Source organism: Corylus avellana, chromosome 3 (assembly GCF_965113065.1).
Source record: "Corylus avellana chromosome 3, dhCorAvel1.hap1.2, whole genome shotgun sequence".
Lineage (NCBI taxonomy): Eukaryota > Viridiplantae > Streptophyta > Magnoliopsida > Fagales > Betulaceae > Corylus > Corylus avellana.
This window is the reverse complement of record NC_142492.1, coordinates 34,607,205-34,627,765: the sequence shown is the minus strand read 5'-3', so window position 1 is coordinate 34,627,765 and position 20,561 is coordinate 34,607,205. Positions and strand designations below refer to the sequence as shown.

General features: G+C 34.5%; 2 protein-coding genes across 3 annotated transcripts; both read right to left on the bottom strand.

The window, feature by feature from the left end:
• Window positions 1-1,278: 1,278 nt before the first annotated feature.
• On the bottom strand, window positions 1,279-3,941 carry LOC132173781 (Galactose mutarotase-like superfamily protein). 2 transcript variants are annotated; one of them, XM_059585386.2, is made up of 5 exons: window positions 3,613-3,941; window positions 2,639-2,688; window positions 2,424-2,547; window positions 2,218-2,316; window positions 1,279-1,947 (listed from the first exon to the last, which is right to left on the bottom strand). In XM_059585386.2, the coding sequence occupies exons 1-5, from the start codon at window positions 3,800-3,802 to the stop codon at window positions 1,328-1,330; spliced, it is 1,083 nt and encodes a 360-aa protein (XP_059441369.2). In that variant the 5' UTR covers window positions 3,803-3,941; the 3' UTR covers window positions 1,279-1,327. The 2 variants fall into 2 exon arrangements, with proteins under 2 accessions (XP_059441369.2, XP_088370761.1); XM_088514635.1 differs by lacking the exon at window positions 3,613-3,941 and adding an exon at window positions 2,787-3,104.
• A 1,314-nt stretch (window positions 3,942-5,255) lies between these two features.
• Window positions 5,256-17,730, bottom strand: LOC132173778 (ABC transporter A family member 7). Its single transcript, XM_088514245.1, has 18 exons — window positions 17,274-17,730; window positions 16,371-16,752; window positions 16,173-16,252; window positions 15,887-16,031; window positions 13,333-13,452; window positions 13,116-13,240; window positions 12,058-12,216; window positions 10,857-11,019; window positions 10,649-10,774; window positions 10,456-10,539; window positions 8,892-9,250; window positions 8,340-8,540; window positions 7,808-7,917; window positions 7,606-7,690; window positions 7,152-7,280; window positions 6,942-7,047; window positions 6,670-6,758; window positions 5,256-5,762 (listed from the first exon to the last, which is right to left on the bottom strand). The coding sequence occupies exons 1-18, from the start codon at window positions 17,349-17,351 to the stop codon at window positions 5,463-5,465; spliced, it is 2,841 nt and encodes a 946-aa protein (XP_088370371.1). The 5' UTR covers window positions 17,352-17,730; the 3' UTR covers window positions 5,256-5,462.
• Window positions 17,731-20,561: the final 2,831 nt, after the last annotated feature.

The following is a 20,561-nucleotide window of genomic DNA, read 5'->3' as shown; positions in this document are numbered from 1 at the left end:
TCAAAACAACAGTTTGATTTCGAAATTCAAAACAATAGTTTAATTTTTGAAATTTGAAATTATCTGAGCAGTTGAGTGGATAATTATCTCTGATTATTCAATTCATTTAAAAACTCTTTTGTAATTTATTTTAATATTATTAGAGTCTTTGTCTCTTGATTGGATAGAAAAATATGAGGGTATTTTTGGGTTTAATTTCATTTTTTGCATAACGCAATTAAATATAGAGGTTTTTTGGGCTCCATTGTATCTTAGAGAAATATTTGTTGTTACCCTCTTGCATACCATATTGGGCAAATAATTTATAACATTATAACACACCTTAAGGAACAATTTCGTTTGGAAAATGTTAGGTGTTCTTCTTGTGTTCTCATAGTGTCCTCTCAATTGTGATGTGGCTTTTAAAATTATCGTTGAATTTGAAATTATCATTATTGACTTTTAATCTATTGGTGATTTTGAAAGCCATTGGGAAGACACCAGGAGAATATTAGAAGAACACCTAGCATTTGCTAGAGTGTGATCGAAACATTTGGAATCGAGAATAACAAGGAAGAAAACAATTCCTAATGAGGTAGAAATTGAATGGCATAGGATTACTATCTTATTATTATCATTTATGATTTGTAATCCTATTGTAATCCTATTAGGATTAGGAATATTATTTATTATTAGGAGTCTCAGTAGCATTTAGATTAAGATTTCTATTAAAATTTGGCTTAGGAGTCTCAAGGGTAGACATATTATCCTATACAATTGTCTAAAATTCCTCTAATTACCCTAGTATCTTAAAAGAATTAAGATTTACTGCAATTTGTTACTCAAATTGCTAGTAAGTTGGGAGTTAATGCAAGAAAGCCTATATAAGACCATTTATTTAAATAAATTTTTGGTTGTCCGACTACCTATCTACGTTGGTATGTTCATAAGAATCTCTCAGCCTTGTTTAATTGCTAGCTTAACTTGCCAAGAAAGCGAAGTTTGCCAAGAAAGCGAAGCAAAACAAAACGAGAAGAACCATTTTAGATGGGATTGGCAATTTATATATCTTCCTCTTTTTCATAGACAAAAAAAGCATAAGTCTTAGAAGACCAATGTTACACCAATAATTCTTTTACAACTTGCTAGCATGTGTTTGGAGTCACGTCGCCCACAAAAAAAAACTGTAATACCTTCCAATCACAAGTTAACACATGTCAACAAATTGTTAAAAAATAGTAGGTCTAGCAATTTTCAAAAGAATCATGAGATAACATTTTTGGCTAACAAACAGGAAAATGAGAGACCAAAGTTCACTATTATTGCCTTGATTCCTAAAAAAAATGTTCTAGTGAGCCGTGAATCTATAAACCATGACATGCTTATAGGTCTGTCCCGGATTTACAATCTGCGAAGGGAAATTGGGGTTATTAACAGAGTCAGGGAACCCCTGTGTCTCCAAGCAAATTGCAGCATGCTGTAAATATTTGTAACCACCTTTCCCCTTCACATTGTGCAACAAATTACCGCTGTAAAACTGTAAACCAGGTTGATTAGTCCACAGCTCCATTCTTCTGCCTGATTTACTGTCATTTACCACGGCCGCCTTCTTCAGGTGAAAATGGCTTTCACTGTCTAGGACATAGTTGATGTCATATCCATTAGATAGCTCATTCAACCTGCTGCCAATCTGCTGGGGTTCCAGGAAATCATATGGTGTTCCTTTGATGGGGATAATTTCTCCGGTGGGGATGAGTTGGGCATCCACCGGAGTAATCTTTGACCCGAAAAGCTGGAGACTGTGTGACAAGATGTTGCCACTCGCTTGGCCACCAAGATTCCAGTAGGTATGTTGAGCTAAGTTCACTGGTGTGGCCTTGTTGAGAGGCTGGGCTTCCATTATTACGGCTAATTTGTTTGTCTGAATCAGCCTGTATGTCACTGACACAGAAAGATCACCAGGAAAGCCTGCATAAAGTCAACACAGATCTCAGAAATGATGAATTATATATATATTCTTCATGCCCCAAAAAGAATTTCCAATCAGTAAATTTGACACAAGCCCAACACCAAAAAGTTAGCCGGTTAGGACTAATCTACAGTCTAATAGACATGCAAACCCGACACACAAACATGAATTGTTATCCCTAGTGATAAACAGGGACCAATGTGATCGATTGAATATTACCATCTATATTTAAGAAGAGGAGAAAAATAGAAGAAGAAAATTATATATACCTTCTTCACCATCAAAGCTGTGATAGGTGAATGTGACATGACTATCTGCTTTATAGCTCTCTACAGTCCATATAACATCACTATATCCTTTGGGGCCACCTGATATTAAACACCAGAAATTAATTATTCCAATAATAAAAAAATGTAGATCCCAAAGAGGATTATATATGTTTGAGATTACAAACAAGGAAAATGATGAATATTACCATGGAGCATGTTCTTTCCTTCATTAGCAACTAATTTATACTTGGTGCCATTCAAAGTGAATTGAGCCTTTCCAATTCTGTTAGCAACACGTCCAACAATGGCTCCAAAGTAGGTTGTATCCTTCTGCAAAAGTCATTACAAACTCTAGCAAAATATACATACACAAGAAACTAATAAATTGCAGGCAGAGAGAAAGTAAGCTGACGAATTTCACCTTGTAACCCTTCACTGAGTCAAATCCTAGAACAACGTCATCTAGCTTCCCTGATAAAAGAAAACCAATGAAATGATGAGGATTTATCTTATCACAAAAAAAAAAACAAAGAATTTCCATACTGTCTAACCATGAGCTGCCATTTAACCTAAAACCAATTGGTGATAAGGGAGACAAAAGAAGTGAGCCAACAATCCCTCCCTCATGATAACACTCTCCCTCAACTCGACCCCATAACTTTCTTGTTCTAATACCATTTGTTGGACCGTGAGCTACCATTCAACCTAAAACGAATTGGTTAAGGGAGATAAACTCAAGTCTTTTACAGACTTCAACATCATGCCTAGTAGATAGGGCCGGCCCAACCCTTAGGCGGGTTAGGCTGCCGCTCTAGCGCTCCCAATTTAATAAGGAGCCCAATTAAACAAAAAAAATTCAATAAAAAAATTTTAAACCATTATTATGGTTCATATTCTTTCATTAAGGCCCCCTATTCAGAATTTTGATCATCTCTAATTCATTTGAACTGGAGAATATCAAATTAGTTATAGTGGAGGAGTATTTTTGTAATCTCAAAAAGTGAAAAAAAAAAAAAAAAACAAAAATACCCTTCTACAATAACTAATCATTTGATCTAGTTCCCCTAATCATGATAAATAAATAATTTAAAAAATGGCCCCAATTTAAGGCCCCCTACTTAATTTTAAAAAAAAATGCATTAACATCATTTGATTCTCCAACATTATGAAATAAATAAGGCTTAAAAAATCGAGAACAATAAATATGGGAATCAAATCATAATCAAATATTCAACCCTAATTACGTGTAATTATGTTAAACATGTCCAGCCAAAGAAAAAACAAATCTAGAAGATTGTGTTAAACCTTTCAAAATCAAATGGGGAAAATAAATAAATGCTAGAAGGTTGAAAATGAAGAGGCCATTAAGATCGAGAGAGAGGGGCAGGAACAAACCGAATTTGTCAGGGAGAATAACAGACTGCACAACTGCACCATAGTTAGTGAGCTTCACAGAAAAATTTCCTCTCTTCAGCTCATACACTCCAACTTTCACCTTTGCCTCGGAGCCATTAATATTAACAAACAAAAGAAACAAAAGAGCCACCAGAAGAAAGAACCACGACAAAGGAACCTTGGCATCCATGTGTAATAATTGTAAATAGATAAATGTTATAATAACTAATGATAATAGTTAATTGTTTCAACAAATGCTGGCTGGAACCTCACCTTTATATGGGGAAGGGGAAGAAGAGGAAGGAGATTGAGTTGCAGTAAAAATAGTCAAAAGATTTTCGGATAAGGATCTTAGAAAAGTTATCGGGGGTACACGTACGTAGCAGAATTCCAAGGATAAGTACTATATATTTAATCTGTTACGATAACATTAGGCTAGCCAACTAGGTACACGTATACGCGAGGCTGTCGAATCAGATAAATTTATTATATCACATGTAAAAAAAAAAAAACAAATAACGTTGGCAGCCAACTAGCTAGGAAAACGCCGCAATGCACGTGGATGCATGCATGATCTAGCTTATGCGCTAATTTTGATGGTGAAATTATTCATGACTACTCTATAATCTTCAAGAATTACAATATATTTGAAATTCTTCATTATAATTTAATTTTAAAATTTAAATACATCTTTATTAATAAAAAAAGATATACTATAAAAATATATCTCACATTTTTTAAAATAATTTGGCTCTTCAAAACTCACTTTATCTAGTTTATCTAATGAATTTTTAAAAGTTTCATACATCAGATTAGCTATATTTTTATCTATATCATTTAAATATTATTTTTTTACTCTTTATTGGGAAAAAGAGAAAATAGGTGAGAGAAACAATAAAAAATAAAATGGCTCCCTTGAAAAGTGTTACTACATTTAGCTTTTGTTTTTGGCTCTTTCAATCAAATATCCATTTTGCGATTTTTTTCTTTTTGGCTAATCCAATGTACGTAAAGGGTTTTTAACAAATCTGATTAGCTATTTTAGATAAAAGTAACATTCAGCTCTTCTATTGTGAAAGTTAGAGATTTAATGCTCTCTCATTAAGGTTCAAAGATGGAATAAATTAAATGCTAAAAGAAGAAGATCATGGAAAGTCTGGAAAGTATTAAAGAGGATGGAGTCTTGTTCACTTAGAAATCTGTTTGTAACTTTCCACTTTTCTCTCTCTATTTCTCCTCCTGAAGTCTCATTCAAAAATTGATATCTTCTTCAGTTTCATGATTTTCTTTTGCCTTGACTGCAATTCAGGTTCTTGAATCAGTCATTCAATATATGTTTGTTACAATTGCTTTTGCAGAAAAAAAATAAAAAAAATCAAAATTAAAATTGATAAAATCCTACGCAATGTCATAAGAAAGATTAAAAATGGATTAACCATATTATCAATTGAAAAAAAGATGAATATAAAAACTTAATTACAAATTTTGCATCCCAAAAAGTAAGAAAAATGATTTTCTTTTTTAGTTAATTAATATATAAATATAAGAAAATGCCTCATTTAAATTTGTCGCCTACGCCTGAAAACCTATCAAGTCAGCCTTGTGCGCAATATATGGGCTGATAAAATAAAAAATAAAAAAAATTGACTTTAAAAATGATACGACTTTGATTAGTTTCTGTAAAGAATGTATGTATACAACTATCTAAACCAAGTTCCCCAGGAGAAAAGGAAAATAGAAAAATCAAGTATACGATGATATGGTAACAAAATGATCAGCTGCAAGCCTACTATGAATACCAATCCAGAGATAACAAGTAACATGGAATTATCGATGAACAAATCGGATGGTCATGACCACACGTTGAATGCCTGCGCCCCACGGGCAACCTTGATGAAAACATCTTCCAATGTGGTGTCAGCCAGACCCCATGCAAATACTGTGAACTTGCTCTTTGCATTCTCCACTGCATGGAAAACATCAGCAATTCTGATCTCATGTTTAGGAAGCTCAAACTTCTGGGTTCCAGAGAGGAGGTATATCTTGTTAGCATTTGGGGAGAGATGCTGCACCATCTTCTCCACATCTTCCTCGTGATCCGGAGATGTTGTCATGGTAAACACATAAGATCCTCCATATCTACCTTTAAGCTATCAAACACAATTGGAAAACCAAGTGTTACTGAAAAACATTCTACTTCAAATTTGGCTGAAATTGCTAAAAACTAGCTCTGAAGAAAATTTCAACTAGAAATCAACAAAATTTTACATGAAATTGCTTTAGTACAGTGCAAATAGGTTTGGTTACTACACTTTCACCCACCTACGTGCAATACTAGTTTAAATGATTTAACAAATCACCTACATTCAATTAGTAAATGCTGAATAATGAAAGACCATATGCATTTTGTCAAGATTAGAAAAGTAGATATTAATTTTTTCACACTATTTCACTTCCCATTGTTGTTCCATGTTCCCTTTTTTGGGGGGGTTGCTGCATCCAAATCCTTGTCCCTCGTTAAAACATAGAATTTTGTCCCTTTACACAAATTATTGGAAAATGCTCCACTAAAAATCGTTTGATGGGAAAAAAAGAAGCAATGAATAGAGCACGCCTGCAGGGAAGGAGGTGCACAAGATATAGCCATGGTGGAGTTATCAAATTTGATACAGTAACTTTGTTCAAATATATTAGTATTTATTCCTCATGTTCATTATATTCATGAAATAACTGTTTCGTCTTGCTTTCAGAAAGATTTCTTTTTCACTTAATAGTAAGGATTTCAAAACAATATGTAGAACTAGGCAATACATATCGTATTTAACCTTACGGCAATATCCAAGTATCTTGCACAGTCTTCAATGTACTCATATATCGAAGAAATCAGACATGCTAAAATTTTTACGCACCATTCTTTTAACAAGAGAGGTCGCAAGAGATCTCATATATGAATGATGCAAAGAGAGCCCTTTGCATGTCAGAGGATATAAATAACATGAAGAGTACTTGAAATGAAGCCAACACAATATGGAGGATATAATATTGAAGTTAAGATACCTCTTTAGGATTTCCTATGCACTGCAAGCTGCCATCTACAAAGATTCCTAATCGATCACACAAAACCTCAGCCTCTTCCATGGAATGTGCTGAAAATACAAAAACAATTTCTATCAGTAAATTAATGAGGTAAAAAGTGATGTTATGCTGTTCTCTCATAAAAAAATGTGCAGAATTTAACTAGGATGGGACAATATATAGCCACTATATAATAGGTTATTTCTGGTGATTCAAATTCTACAATTACAGAGAGAGAGAGAGAGAGTTTTTACTGGTGAGAATGATTGCCCGATTTTGCTTTGCGCGCTTCACAACATTCCATAAATTGTTTCTTGAGGCTGGATCTAATCCAGTACTGGGCTCATCCATATAAACAACCTTGACAAATTTCCAAGAATTAGACCACAAGTAGAAGAACAGAGCTTCCCTATCCAAAAAAATTCTCATATGGTGAAGTAGATTGAACAGAGATGAAAACGTACTTTGGGATCACCAATCAATGAAATCGCAACGCTAAGCCTCCTCTTCATACCTCCACTATATTTCCCAGCTTGTTTGTCAGCAACCCCTCCGTTAAAAAGGTTGACACTCCTTAGAGATTCTTCCACTGCCTGCAGCAACAAAATGGCAGTAGAAAATAGGAAGTCAAGAGTTCTGCAAAAAGGTCTACAAAACTTTTTTGTTTTTTGATAAGTAAAAGGGCTACAAAACTTAAGGGTTGCTTATTCTGTTCCTTAATGACCTTTTTAAGGATAATAATCAAAACTACAACTTATAAACTAGTTTCAATGATGATTTATCAAATCAAATATTTATTTCTAGATTTTCTAAAAACAAAATCTACAAGGGCGTGCTAAATTTTCTGAGTTTCAATTGCTCTCAAATGCAAATGAACCCTCTCAAGACAATATCGAATCAAACAAGACATCTACTTACTCGTGTTAAGGCAGAACCTTTGAGGTTCTTCAGTCTACCATAAAATAGTAAGTGCTCCCTTCCTGTTAGAGTTTCCCAGAGCAGGCTAAAATTGCCAAAGAAAAAATATATTAGGAATTTTACATTTAAAAGAGAGAGAGAGAGAGAGAGAGAGAGAAAAAGAAAGAGAATTGCTTCCTTGACATGGAGGAAACTAGCTTACTCATGTTGTGGACATACACCCATACTGGTATATATTCCCTCCATATGAGTCAGTATATCCAGACCGTCAACATATGCTGTTCCAGAGGTTGGCTTTGTAAGACCAATCATCTGTCAATGGACACATGTAGATTCTTGAATAACTCAGAAAGAAGACGAGAAAATGTATAACTAATATGGCAAGAAAATATGCCAAAACATGAAGATTAACCCCATTTGACAAACCTTCACAGTGAAGACTGGAAGGATGTTATAGAGAAGCAAAAATAAGGCAAGGGCAACCAATTAAAGATCACTACTCATTTATTAAAATAAGTGACCAAATCGCCAATAAGCATTAAACATTTGATGGATAGGATGAAATGAACTGCATGCTTAAAAACAAAAAATTTCAAAGCATTCTCCTATTTTCCTTTATATTATTTCAGGGACCAATATGGAGCTTTGATGATCCCACTTATAAGAAAACATGAAGAAACTTTTTTGAGAATTGTGTATATAATTTGAAGAGCAAAAGAGCATTTTGTACTAACCATACTAATAAAAGTAGTCTTGCCAGCACCGTTGGGGCCAAGCATACCAAAGCACTCCCCTCGAGGCAAGGCAAGAGATAAACCTCTCACTGCAAATTTCGCTGGGTTACCATCCTTTCCTGGATACACTTTTTTGAGGTTGTCAACAATGATGGCATGACTTGAGTTTGGTTCGAGTAGCAACTGCTCGACCTTCTCCCTCTACAGAAAAAAAAAAAAAAGTGAAAATTATTAATATTGTGTAGTAAAGTAGTTAAGCCCACATCAATTTGAGAAACATTAAAATCATAACTTGGAAGACATAAGAGATGTAAACATCACATAAATTTACCGATATAATAGAAAGATATAATCCAACTCAAAAGGAGCCTAGAAAGTTCTCATTTAATCAACACTTAATATGGTAATCTTCCTTTCTATCACACTGATTTAAATCTTGAAGAAAAGACAAGCATCCCCCATGAAAACTAAGGGACTTGTAATACAATGCCAGGAGAACTATATCAATAAATGAAAACTAAGTATATAATTTAGAAGAAAAAAAATATCCACCTCTTGACTGACATCGGGTTTATCCATTTGAACAAAAACCTTAGATCCCTGCCGTTGCAAACTAGGCCTCCGAAAAGATGGATGTTTCTTTCGAAAGTTTTGCAAGAAAAATAGAGGACTTTTTCCACTTCCTGAAGACACAACTTGATCTATATAATATGCAACAAGAAGCACCACCAACCACTCAACAACCATGATAATCAAGACCTCTTTCATCCCATTTATGCTATTACTCAAGTCTCCCCACCGCATTCCATGAGTTCCCAAATAGTTTCCTGTGAAGGAAGCTTGTGAAAACTCATATAACCCACGATATAGAGAGAAGCCAGGATATAACTCCATCACAATGATCCACCCTCCTACAATGAAAAATAAGTTTCACAATGAGAAGACAAGATAGAAAAGAAAGAAAGAAAAAAGCCACAAGACAGCATCAAATACTGGCTTTTAAGGTGCCAACAGGTTGACAAATAGATATTACAACCAACATTTGGTCAGTGGCTTACAGAAAACTATTACAATTGATTGGATGATCATATCCTCCACTTCTTTATATAAATCTGAGAGAATAATTACAGCAATAATAAATGTGATATGGCAAAAATCTCTGCAATAGATCCTGTAACCTTGCATGCCAAGCTTATCTTCATTACTTGCTCATTTTTGGGAAAAAAGAAAGAAAAAGAAAAGCGTCTCCTTATTTTTCTTTTCTATTTTCTTTATTGGGTGAGAGGAGAAAAATGTGCTTCTCTTCATCTTGACAGAAAAGGTGAAAAGAACTATCTTCTCAGCTGTGGTCATCTACAAATGGAATACATACAAAAAAAAACCATCCTAAATTTTCCTCATCTTGGAGTGGCATACGTTTTAACCAGTTATACCAACTCCACCTAATTCCTATAGGCTATAGTTGCCATCTTATTACAAAAATTTATAGAGTAACAATTAAGCATATAACCTTTTGGGGTTTAACTAAAAAGGTCTAGGAGGAACGACCTATTGCAAATCAGCAGGACAGTCAGTGGCAGTAAAGCCTTTCAAAAAATGTGGAACATGAATCTTGGATTTCAGTCCCCCACCCCCCGCGTAAAAAAGAAAGAAAATAATAAAGTTTTCATTGTTAGAAGATAGATGCACATATATAACCCTTAAAAAGGCATGCATCCATATGCAAAATACAGTAATTTTTTATTTTTATTTTTATTTTTATCATTGTATGTGACAGGGACCAGGGTCTGGCAACACATACTTGTGTTGGCCAGTATCATCCTCCCTTGGATTGATTATGCTTGGAGAGGGCAGGGTCAGCATGGCACCCTGTTGAAAATCTTCTTTGCCACCATTCATTTCCCTCAGTCTAAATAAAATCAACACTGCTTGGAGAGGGAAAAACAGGCTTTCCTTTTTTTTTTTAAATTGAGTTTAGCTTCATTGAAAAGCCACCCAGTTGAAAAAATAATCCCATCCAAACATAGTTATTGTTGAATCTTATAAAAATAAAGTATGTCTGAAAACCCTCATTACCAATATGACAGATAATCTATTTCAAAAATCTACCACTTACTCGGGAACGATGTATCTTGAATAAAGAATTGGAAAAGAAAGCCTCCTAAAAGCCCAGTTCCAAAGACGCATATGTAGCCAGTAACTGTTATAAAAAATATTCAAACATGACATGCATGTTAGCTAACAATCCTTTACAGAAAAGCAAAATTTCAACCAATATCAAAAATAAAATCAAGTAGCTACGACCAAACCTGCAGCAGTCTTAATATTTGAAAACATTGCAGCCACAAGAAAGGCCAGCGAAATTTGCAAGTTTATAAAGATGAAATAAAACACAAATTGGAGGCTGTAGTCATTCATTGTGAAGAATTTTAAACCTGCAGCAAAGTGAAGTGCATTAAAGAACTTGAACCAGGATCAAAACAAGATGCAGTTAACCGGGTGTATTAAGTAGATTACCTATGACTGACCCAAATATCACAAAAGATAGCATGTAGATCAAAGATAATAGAAGAAAATAAGCGTAAGAAATCATCCAGTAAGGCCCATCACCAAGCCCATGCATTTTCATCATTATTCTCAATTTCTGTTGTTTCTCATAAACTAATGAGTTCAAAATGACCTACATCAAAAAGCAGAGTGATAAGCAAAAAGATAACTCTAAAAAAAAAAAAAAAAAGTATAATATTCATATTATACAACAATTATTAGACATAATCATTGAACTTGGCTATCAGAACACTTAAAAATTCAGCTAGTGATCATTTTCCCCCAAATGGGTTAACACAGTTGCAGCCATCATGCACCTCTGATCCTAGGGTACAAGGAAGTCATACAAGTAAACCATTATAGAGGTATGTCTTACAAAGAAGCTGATAAAGAAATCAAACTTCAGGAAATTATAACACATTTAAGAAAGGACAAAGTTTTCAGGAATTTCCTTCAACCTAATCTATAAAAGTGATATGTGTCCATTTTTTTTAATAATATGTGAGATGCACATGAGTTTTTAATATAATTTATTTCAACTTTGCCCCTGCTATTAAAAAAACATGTGTATCTCACATGTTCAAGGGATACGTGTCACTTTTACATACTAGGTTGAAGGAAATTCCTCTTATTTAGTTTGGAAGAAAACTCTGTCCTTTAAGAAATTAAACTTAAATGAATCTTGTGTTCCCCACAAATAAGGTATTGCCTGACCAAACTAGAGCCATGTCATTTGAAGATAGGAGTTGAAGACATCACCAATTTGTAAACATTTGTTATTGCATACATCAAGTTTTTCTTTCTGCAAACAAAGATAAATTGCACTTTCATTTCACTTCTACTAAGCTATTGAATGTGAAAATTAATTAGGTGTCTTTGTCAAGCCATGACTAGAAAGTCCAAATAATGGTTTAATACTCAACAAAAAAGACTTCACAAAATTTATCAAGCATTTGTCGGATCATGAGGAATTATGATTAGTTGGAAAAAGTTATATAGCTATTTGTAAATGTTTACTCATGCAGCCAAAAAGATGATCAACTGGGTAATAGGTGCCATGATTTTTACAAAGTTTGCAACATAAAGCCTTAAATACATTTAAAAATTCATGTAAAGAAAAATACACATAAAAATTCAAATAATACTAGGACAAATGACTTAACATACTTACAGGGAATAGCTGTAGAATGACCCATGTAAAGAAGAGTGTACCAAGAAGAGAGGACAAATCCAGCCTGAGTTTTGTTTGAGGTTTAGGCATTTCTTTGAGAAACTCAAATATCATTTTTGTACCAGGCCCTTGCGAAAACTGAAGGTAGGCATTGGATGCCTGTAAATGTATGGATTGACAATGTTCAGTGGTTGTCATAGTTTCTCATTTGATGCAGCTAACTTACAAGTTACCAACAAAGTCACTTGATGCAGATAAGTAGATAAATGTACAACAACATAATACTGGAAACCAATGAAAAGTATTTGAATACCAACACCACCCCCCCCCCCCCCCCCCCCCCCCCCCCCAAACACACACACCTACCCACCAAAACTGCCTCCCCCTAATTGTACTAAAAATGCATGCAGTTTGTCAACTATAGGGAAAGCCATAATTGAACTAAAAAAGGAGCTCCTATTTTTTGCCTTGTCAATGTTCCTACACTTCTAATTGCTAAGTAAAAGCTACTTCCTTAAACTAAGTGTTTGCTCACAAATGCTAACAGCACGAGAACTGTTACTTCGCATTGCATCTGAGGACTAATATGATATGTAACTTTAAAATGACACCCTAGCGAAGTTTTCATTTAATAGCCGACCTAGATGGAACAAAATATGTAATCTCCCTTTGGATAAAAATCTAAATAAAATGGAAAGAGAAAACAGGAAGGCGTGTATATGGAAGTGGAACAAACTGCACTAGAATGCTTGAAATTCAGACCATAAACATCTAGAAATGAGATAGGAGACTGGGTTTGGCAAGCAGAACTCTAGGATGGATTCCCTTTATGCAGTCAATCTTTCTTTTATCCCCTTGATTTGTAACTAACAAGGAGGCCATTCTTTAGTGTCCGCAGATTTTATTGTTCAACAGCCATTCACACTAGATACAAATGTGAAATGTCATGCACAAAGTTTCTATGAGTAAAGCCAACCATGTGAAAAATCAATATGTATATTAGTTACTAGCATGAAAGGAGGAAAACCCAAACAAGTTCACAAGTTCTATGTATTTACCAGATTCACCGAACGTGAAACGCGCGCCAATGCAATTGATGTTTGGCCCGTATCATTCTTATAGGTTGAATTGTACCATATGTTGACATTAAAGCTATTCCCATTCGAGTTTAAGAAATCATAAGCTGTGAAAAAATAAAGCCATAAGTGTTGTTCCCTACATGATACTACTCCAACCACATCAAAATATTCAGCCAAAGATGTCAAGTAGACCAACCTGCAATGATTTCATTAATCTTCCTCTCCAAATTCCCTTTTCGGTAACCTTTATATAGCTCATCATTAATCTCAGAAGAACTATTGCGCCACAAATGTAAACCTTGGACGCAACTGACCACTAGATTCAAGGAAAAAATGAATGACTAAAAGTTATCTTCGATTACAATATCAATTAAAGTGATAGAGAATAAAAGGAGATGCAGACTTTGTACATGGAAGTATACAGAAGGTAAGCGCATATAGGAATAAAGGAAAATAAATTAAAAGGAAAAAATAACAAATCAAAACAAGGATGTAAATCCTAAAACAAAGATTTAGAATATTCAATGTAAACAGTTTTATGTGGCATCTGAGAAGGAGTACAAATCAAGTTGAGAATATAATATTAACGACACCAAAATTACCATGGTGCACATGCAGTTCAATCAACATTAAAAGTCCCAATTGTAGGTTTCTGACATGTTATATAAACCGTGCCTGTGTGTCAATTAAATTATGAGCTCTAATTTGAGAGCTTTCCTGAACTTTACAGTCCATCAATTAGTTTTTCTAGCATAATACAATACAATACACAGATGCTTAAGCTTGACCAAGAAATGTCACGTTTTAGTTGATCCAAGTGTAGCTGATAGTGGGAGTCTGAGCTGGACAAAACTGATTAGTGGTTACTCACAGCAGGGTTTATGAACTGTGCTTTTACTTGTGTGTAATTTTAGGTGTGTGTAAACCCTTGTTTGTGCATAAGTTTCATAATTGGTGCCTTAGATGGTTTGCATGTGGCGCCCAAAGTTCTCGGTATGGTGTTTTTTAGTTTGTACCTGGTCATCATGTCTGGTAGCACTTGTGAGATATGTTTATTACTAGCAATTTAAGCACATTGAATTCCTCAATTCGAAGTGCTTGCTTAGTTAGTACTGGAGATGGTCTTTTACCCTATAATTGGGATAATTGTGTTGTTATAAGATTGTGTTTGCAACCATTCTACAGACCCACTCATGTTCCTCAGTATATTATCTCAGATCTTTAACACTTACCGGGGATTGTTTCTGTTAGATGGATGGGACTAGAAGGTTCTAGGCTTGTAGGTGAGGCGTCCCATTAGCTGTCAATTCATGAGTTGTTTTGCATTGTTGTATATATTGAATGAATGAATGCAAAAGAGAGCATCACCCCTAATTTCTCTTTCATTTTGCCTATTCCCATAATAACTAACAGTTTCTATCCTTGATGAGGAGCATGACAAACTACAATGGTTTCCCAGCATGTTCATCAAAGAAATCTTGGGTTAAGAATCAGGGCCCCCCCTTTTGATAATCACTTCTATTTGGCACGTGCAAGGCACATTCTTGTTCTAAGTCCACATCCAGAACCTGCACGGGAGTGTGATACAAATTTGGCCCATCTCTTATCAACTTATTTTGATTAGCCAATATAAGCACCAATATTTGGATGAAGAAAACAGGGTCCCACCAAATACAAAACAAATGTGTCTAAAGTCATGTTAACTCTGTTTCAAGAAGTCATAAGCACATCAAGAGACCAATCTATCTGAGAAAAAATTTAAAACACTATTAAAAAAAAAAGATGCAGATATATAGGTTACATCATAAAAAGGATTATAATAGAATTAAAAGAACACTTTGTACCCTAGTTTTTAAAAGGTTCATAAAACTGAATGCCTTATGTGGGGTGGCTCCCTCCTTTTATATTGTTTTTCACATTATGTTTGTTGGGGAAAACTTCACTTAACCTCCCTGAACTTTCAGCACTTTTGCAATTATTTCCCTAAACTTTAAAATCTCTCAATTCAGTGTATCCAACTTTAAAAAATTTGCAATGTCACCCCTACTATTAGGGTTTGGGGTTAAATCAGACGAAGTCTAGGTGAAATGTCCCTTATACCTCTGTATTTAAAAATTATTTAATTTTTAAATAATTAAAAATTCAATTAATAAAAACATGGAACCCATGGCTTGGCTGTGGGTCAATCCGGTAACAATTTTTTTTTTTTTTTTGTTAAAAAAAAAAAAAATTGACATGGGTATTTTGGCATCCTTATTTAGGATTTAACAGAAAATCCTAACAGAGGGGTGAAATTGCAAATTTTTTGAAGTTGGATACACTAAATTGAGAGTTTTTTAATTTGGGGGAATAATTGCAAAAGCGTTGAAAGTTCATGGTGGGTTAAGTGAAGTTTCTCTTATTTGTGATATTAAGTAAGTGCAATCAACGTGTGTGTAATTATCTACTTTCATTACAAATTGCCCTTTTTTTTTTTGATAAGTAACAAAGATTGCATGAAGGAATGTAGTTTGCTAACTTGAATGAAATAAAGATATTAAACTTCTATATGCGCACACATACACACAAGTGCCACACTATCTTGCTTGTCCATTATGTTCATGCCCTATATGCCAACAATTAATGTGTCAGCGTGAGCTTTCATGTCAGACTTTATGCCTGTAGGTCCATTCAATAAAGAACGTGCACCTTATATTTTCTGGAGAGATACAAGAATTTACTGAGGAACTAAAAATGCAAGGGATGTATACCTTCTTGCAGCTTAATGAATGATTGCTGAAGGGAAACAGAAAATGTAGAGTTTGATGAGCACTGGCTTTGCACATTATAGATGGGTTCATCCGAAACAAAAGCAGGATCAAGAAAATTGTCTGTCTGAGGATATGAAGCCGAGCCCTGAAACATTTTGAAAAAGACAATTAGCAGCATACCTGGAAACAATTATCAAGAAAAAGAAGGCAACCCAATAATACTAGATGACAATCTTGGTCGTAACGAAGCTGGTGAAAAGCAAAGAAGACTAGTGAAACATCTTACCGAAACATTAGTGGCTATACTGTCAACTAAGTCAGAGGCATTCAGAGTGAAAGAACTTGTGATCATATTTCCAGCCAAAACTAAATATATGAAGATTAAGGTCAATACAAACAAAATATTGATAACCCCAGTAATGAGACAACAAAAATTCAAATGTTAACACACAGAAGAGAGAGAGAGAGAGAGAGAGAGAGATACTTTCTCCAAGAGACTGATTATTCCCAGTGAAAAGGAAAGTTGCCGGACAGGACCCTGAACTTCTGCATGACTCATTTGGCAAGTCTGTAAATGGAATAAAATCAGTTCTCACCGCACGATATTCAGGAGCTGGTATTTGTAACAGAGGAGGCCATTCTGGAGGGTTAGGAATTGAACAAGTTCCTGCTTGGTCCAAATCTGAGTATTCTAACCCACAAACTTGCTCACATTGTCCATTTCCCGTTTTATCAACACAAGCACAGCCACAATTATTTGAAGGCTTATCCAATTGACTATTGACAAATGCTTGAAGGAGAACAAGCAATAAACAAAGGATAAAAGGGAAAGCGATCAGCTTAATATTTGTCTTCATATTTCGTCTCTACAAAAAAAAAAAAAAGAAGGGATAATAACAATATCATCAGAAAAAGTCAGTGTGCTTTTAAAACTCACTAAGAAAATGTTCTCAATATGAAGCTGATTAGTGTAAACTATAAAAGCCCACCGGCGAGAAGCACACAAACATATGGACAGTTGAACTGTTGTTGCTTTCTAATAATAAATATAACCAAAATAAATAAGCTAAACAAATCGAAGCCCATGCGTTTTTTGATAACCCAATAAAAAAATCGTTTTAAGAAATAAGCAAGCCGATGTATTCAGTAAAATACATCCATTTGAAAGACAACCGTCGAAGGGACCAATATATCCACCAAAAGATTCCGATATTCACATAATCAAATAGAACCCAAAAAGCAAAACAACCAAAAGATAGATATGCCAAAAGATAATTAACAAAAGAGAGAAACAAGCATAGAATCACCCCCCAGAATAGTCAACCATTTTCATTTCTCTCCAGAATCTTAGAACTACTCCCAGAACTCGAAGAAAGAAGAGAGATACCTGGTAGATGACGTTCTTTCTGAGCAGAGCATTAGCCTGGGTCCAGAAGCTGGGAGGACCAGGTGATGGGTCCGCCATTGGAGCCGAAGCAAAGGATTCTCAAGCCACAGAGAAATTCGACCGTTACAAACCTCCCTCTCGAGTAATGGAAATTCAAAACGCCCGTCAAAGATTCATTGCAAGGTCTTTGAGATTGTTGGCTTTTTCTCTTTTGCTCTGCTCCTGAACTTTGAGCGTTTAAACTCTTCGGAATTTGAAGCGCGTATATATGCGTTTCGTCGCACGGAGGAAACCACCGGATTTAGTCCTAAATGACCAAGTTGTCCCCAGTCTTTGATATCTTCGGAAATGGTTTTGTACTCGGCTCCACTGCGACATGTTTCTCTACCGAAACTACCCTTCATCAAATGACCGTGCTGCCCTTCACGCGGTTTGACTCTTTGTAAAACTCAAGGTGGCAGTGGTCCATAGATACCCCCTACGATTGACTTTAAAGTAAAGAATATATTTTAGGAAATTACTAAGAAAATACAAGTAAAAATATTTTGTTTATTTTTAAAATTAAAATACTTTTTTTTTTTTTTATCGAAACCATTAGCAAAAAATTTAAAATTCCAAACACTTTTTATATATAAACCCACTAAAAAAACATTCTCACATTTATATCAAATCAAAATACATTTTAAAATCATTACCCACCATTGGAAGCATGTTAACTTTTCTTTATGAACAGAATGAAGAAAAAAGAAAGCCTGCTTTTACCGTCTCTTTTAATGACTCTAAAAGGAAATTAATGGATACACTAATCTCTTGTTTTTAAGTTTAATATTCATTTTGTCTTCAAGAGATAGCTTAATCGGCTGAAACTATGCCTAATGAAGCTGAAGTCACTAATTTGAATCTCCTTCTTCCTCTTGTGCGGACATGTAAAAAAAAAAAAAAAATTACATTAAACCCTTGAATTTATTAGATTTCACATTTTATCAAAACCTCTCTTATCTCTTAGTTATATATATATATATATATATATATATATATATATATATGGGTGATGCTAAACATCACGTCCGGCGTATTGCACGCCAGGGTGATTTATTATTTTAAAATAATAAAATTTTATTATTTTATTATTTTAATTATTAAAAAAAAAAGCCTGGCGTGCATGAACAGTCATGCACACCGGGGTTCTTAGAATCATGACCCTATATATTTTGTTTCTCTAGGGTTTGTCTTACTCCCATACTACATAGCCAATTAAAGAGCATAATCTAAAAAAATAAATAGTATTCAATTTTTCACAAAAAAAAAATGAATGGTATTCAATTTTTCAAATGAAATTGAGAGTATCCTTTATCTTGTTCATACAAATAAAGAAAGGCAATTAGTACCCTTCCAAATATGCTCATAAGTCTGCAACTCGGAGTATTTAATGTGGCCACTAAATCAAATGAACAAACAGCCAAATCTCACCTACCTAACCCAACGAATAAACAAGACAATATGACCTGGTCTTCAAAATATGGGAGGAAACTACATTGCACATGCACCCTGTAGCATCTCTGAGTATCTTCTAATTAATAGATGTTCCCTATAAACAATTACATTGTAGGTACCACCTGATTTCTTCTAACGAATTAAAGCATATTGACTGGCCTTAAAAAATAAATAATTCATCCTTGCACAGTTCCACATGATCTTAGATCATTGTGGATGACCACGTACTCAAATGAAGGAAACTTAAATGAAATTTAAAGTTATGTAATCTGCAGTTTAATAAACTGATATGTAATTTTCAGGAAAGCTTCCGGGAAAATTGTGAATTCTCAGAAGACTAATGGCTCAGTAACATCATCAAAAAGATAAGGACGATAGAGACCAGAAATATAATCAGATTTAATTATATCATAACCCTCAGATAATTAAGCTGCAAGAAATTCTACGATGGGTTGAAAGTTGAAAGTGATACCTTTGGACCCAAGACTGTGGACAAGCATGGCGGAGAGTTGTTAGCACCACGTCAAAAAGATAAGGTCGATAGAGACCAGAAATATAATCAGATTTAATTATATCATAACCCTCAGATAATTAAGCTGCAAGAAATTCTACGATGGGTTGAAAGTTGAAAGTGATACCTTTGGACCCAAGACTGTGGACAAGCATGGCGGAGAGTTGTTAGCACCACGTCAGCACTCACACACGTCAAAACCTCAAAGCAGCTCAGTTACTTCCAGTTTTGGTCATGAAACTATCTAAGAGAATATTATTAATAATTGAAGAAACAAAAAGTCAAAAACCTTACACACAAGTAACGTATGGAAAAAAACAAATAGCAGGAGTCATTCCATGCATAAACATTGAATACAAAAAATTCATAGAAGATAATATAACAAATCATACTTTATAACATTAGAACAAATGCTGGTCAATCTTCTTAAATCCTTAAGGTCTAAGGCAAATACATTGGGCATATTAAATAACAGTGTCTAAGGCGATTATGAGTTTTTTTTTTTTTTTTTTTTAAATGACGATGAACCCCTTCAAGGTAAGGCCACTTCGTGTATCCACTCCTGTTAGGTAAATCTCAGACCAGTGTAAAGTGTCTCATTCACATGGATCGAGTAATACTCTGAATTTGCCGGAGAGCTAGCCCTAAGAAATTGTTTGCATTCAAAGGGATTCGAACCTTAGACGCAGCTTGGAGTGTTCAATAAGTGTAATTAATCCTTAGTATTTAAGATTTTTTTCCCGATGGCTCTTAACCATTTCAAAGATAAACTCGTTATTCTGATCTCTTATATTTAACAAATCTATTGATGTTACATGACATATTATCACCTTTGAACTAAGATTACAAAAATCTCCTGACAAATAAAAAATGAAATCTATAAAAAGCTGAATTTTCCGCAGTCTCCATGATCAAACAATAAAAAAAAAAAGTAGTTTCTTGGAAAGAGCTTTTTCCTTTTTTTTGGTGGGGGAGGGGGAAATTCGGACCATCCAATCCATAAGTAGGCGCAGTGAGATGTAAGCCTAAATCTAACAATTTCTGAGAAAACATCAGTCACATAAATATGAATATAGAACTGATTGCTTGCTTCTGAAGCACATTACGATAGAAGCAAACAGAGGGAAATAATCATTTCATACACCCAGTGGATTGACACGTCATATATTATCACATCCAATATCATGCTGCATATCATACTGTATATCATGTGATGGTTTAAGTGGGAACAGGTCAAGTTTGTTGCAACATGCCAAATAAAATTTAAGCAGTAAAATAATTGA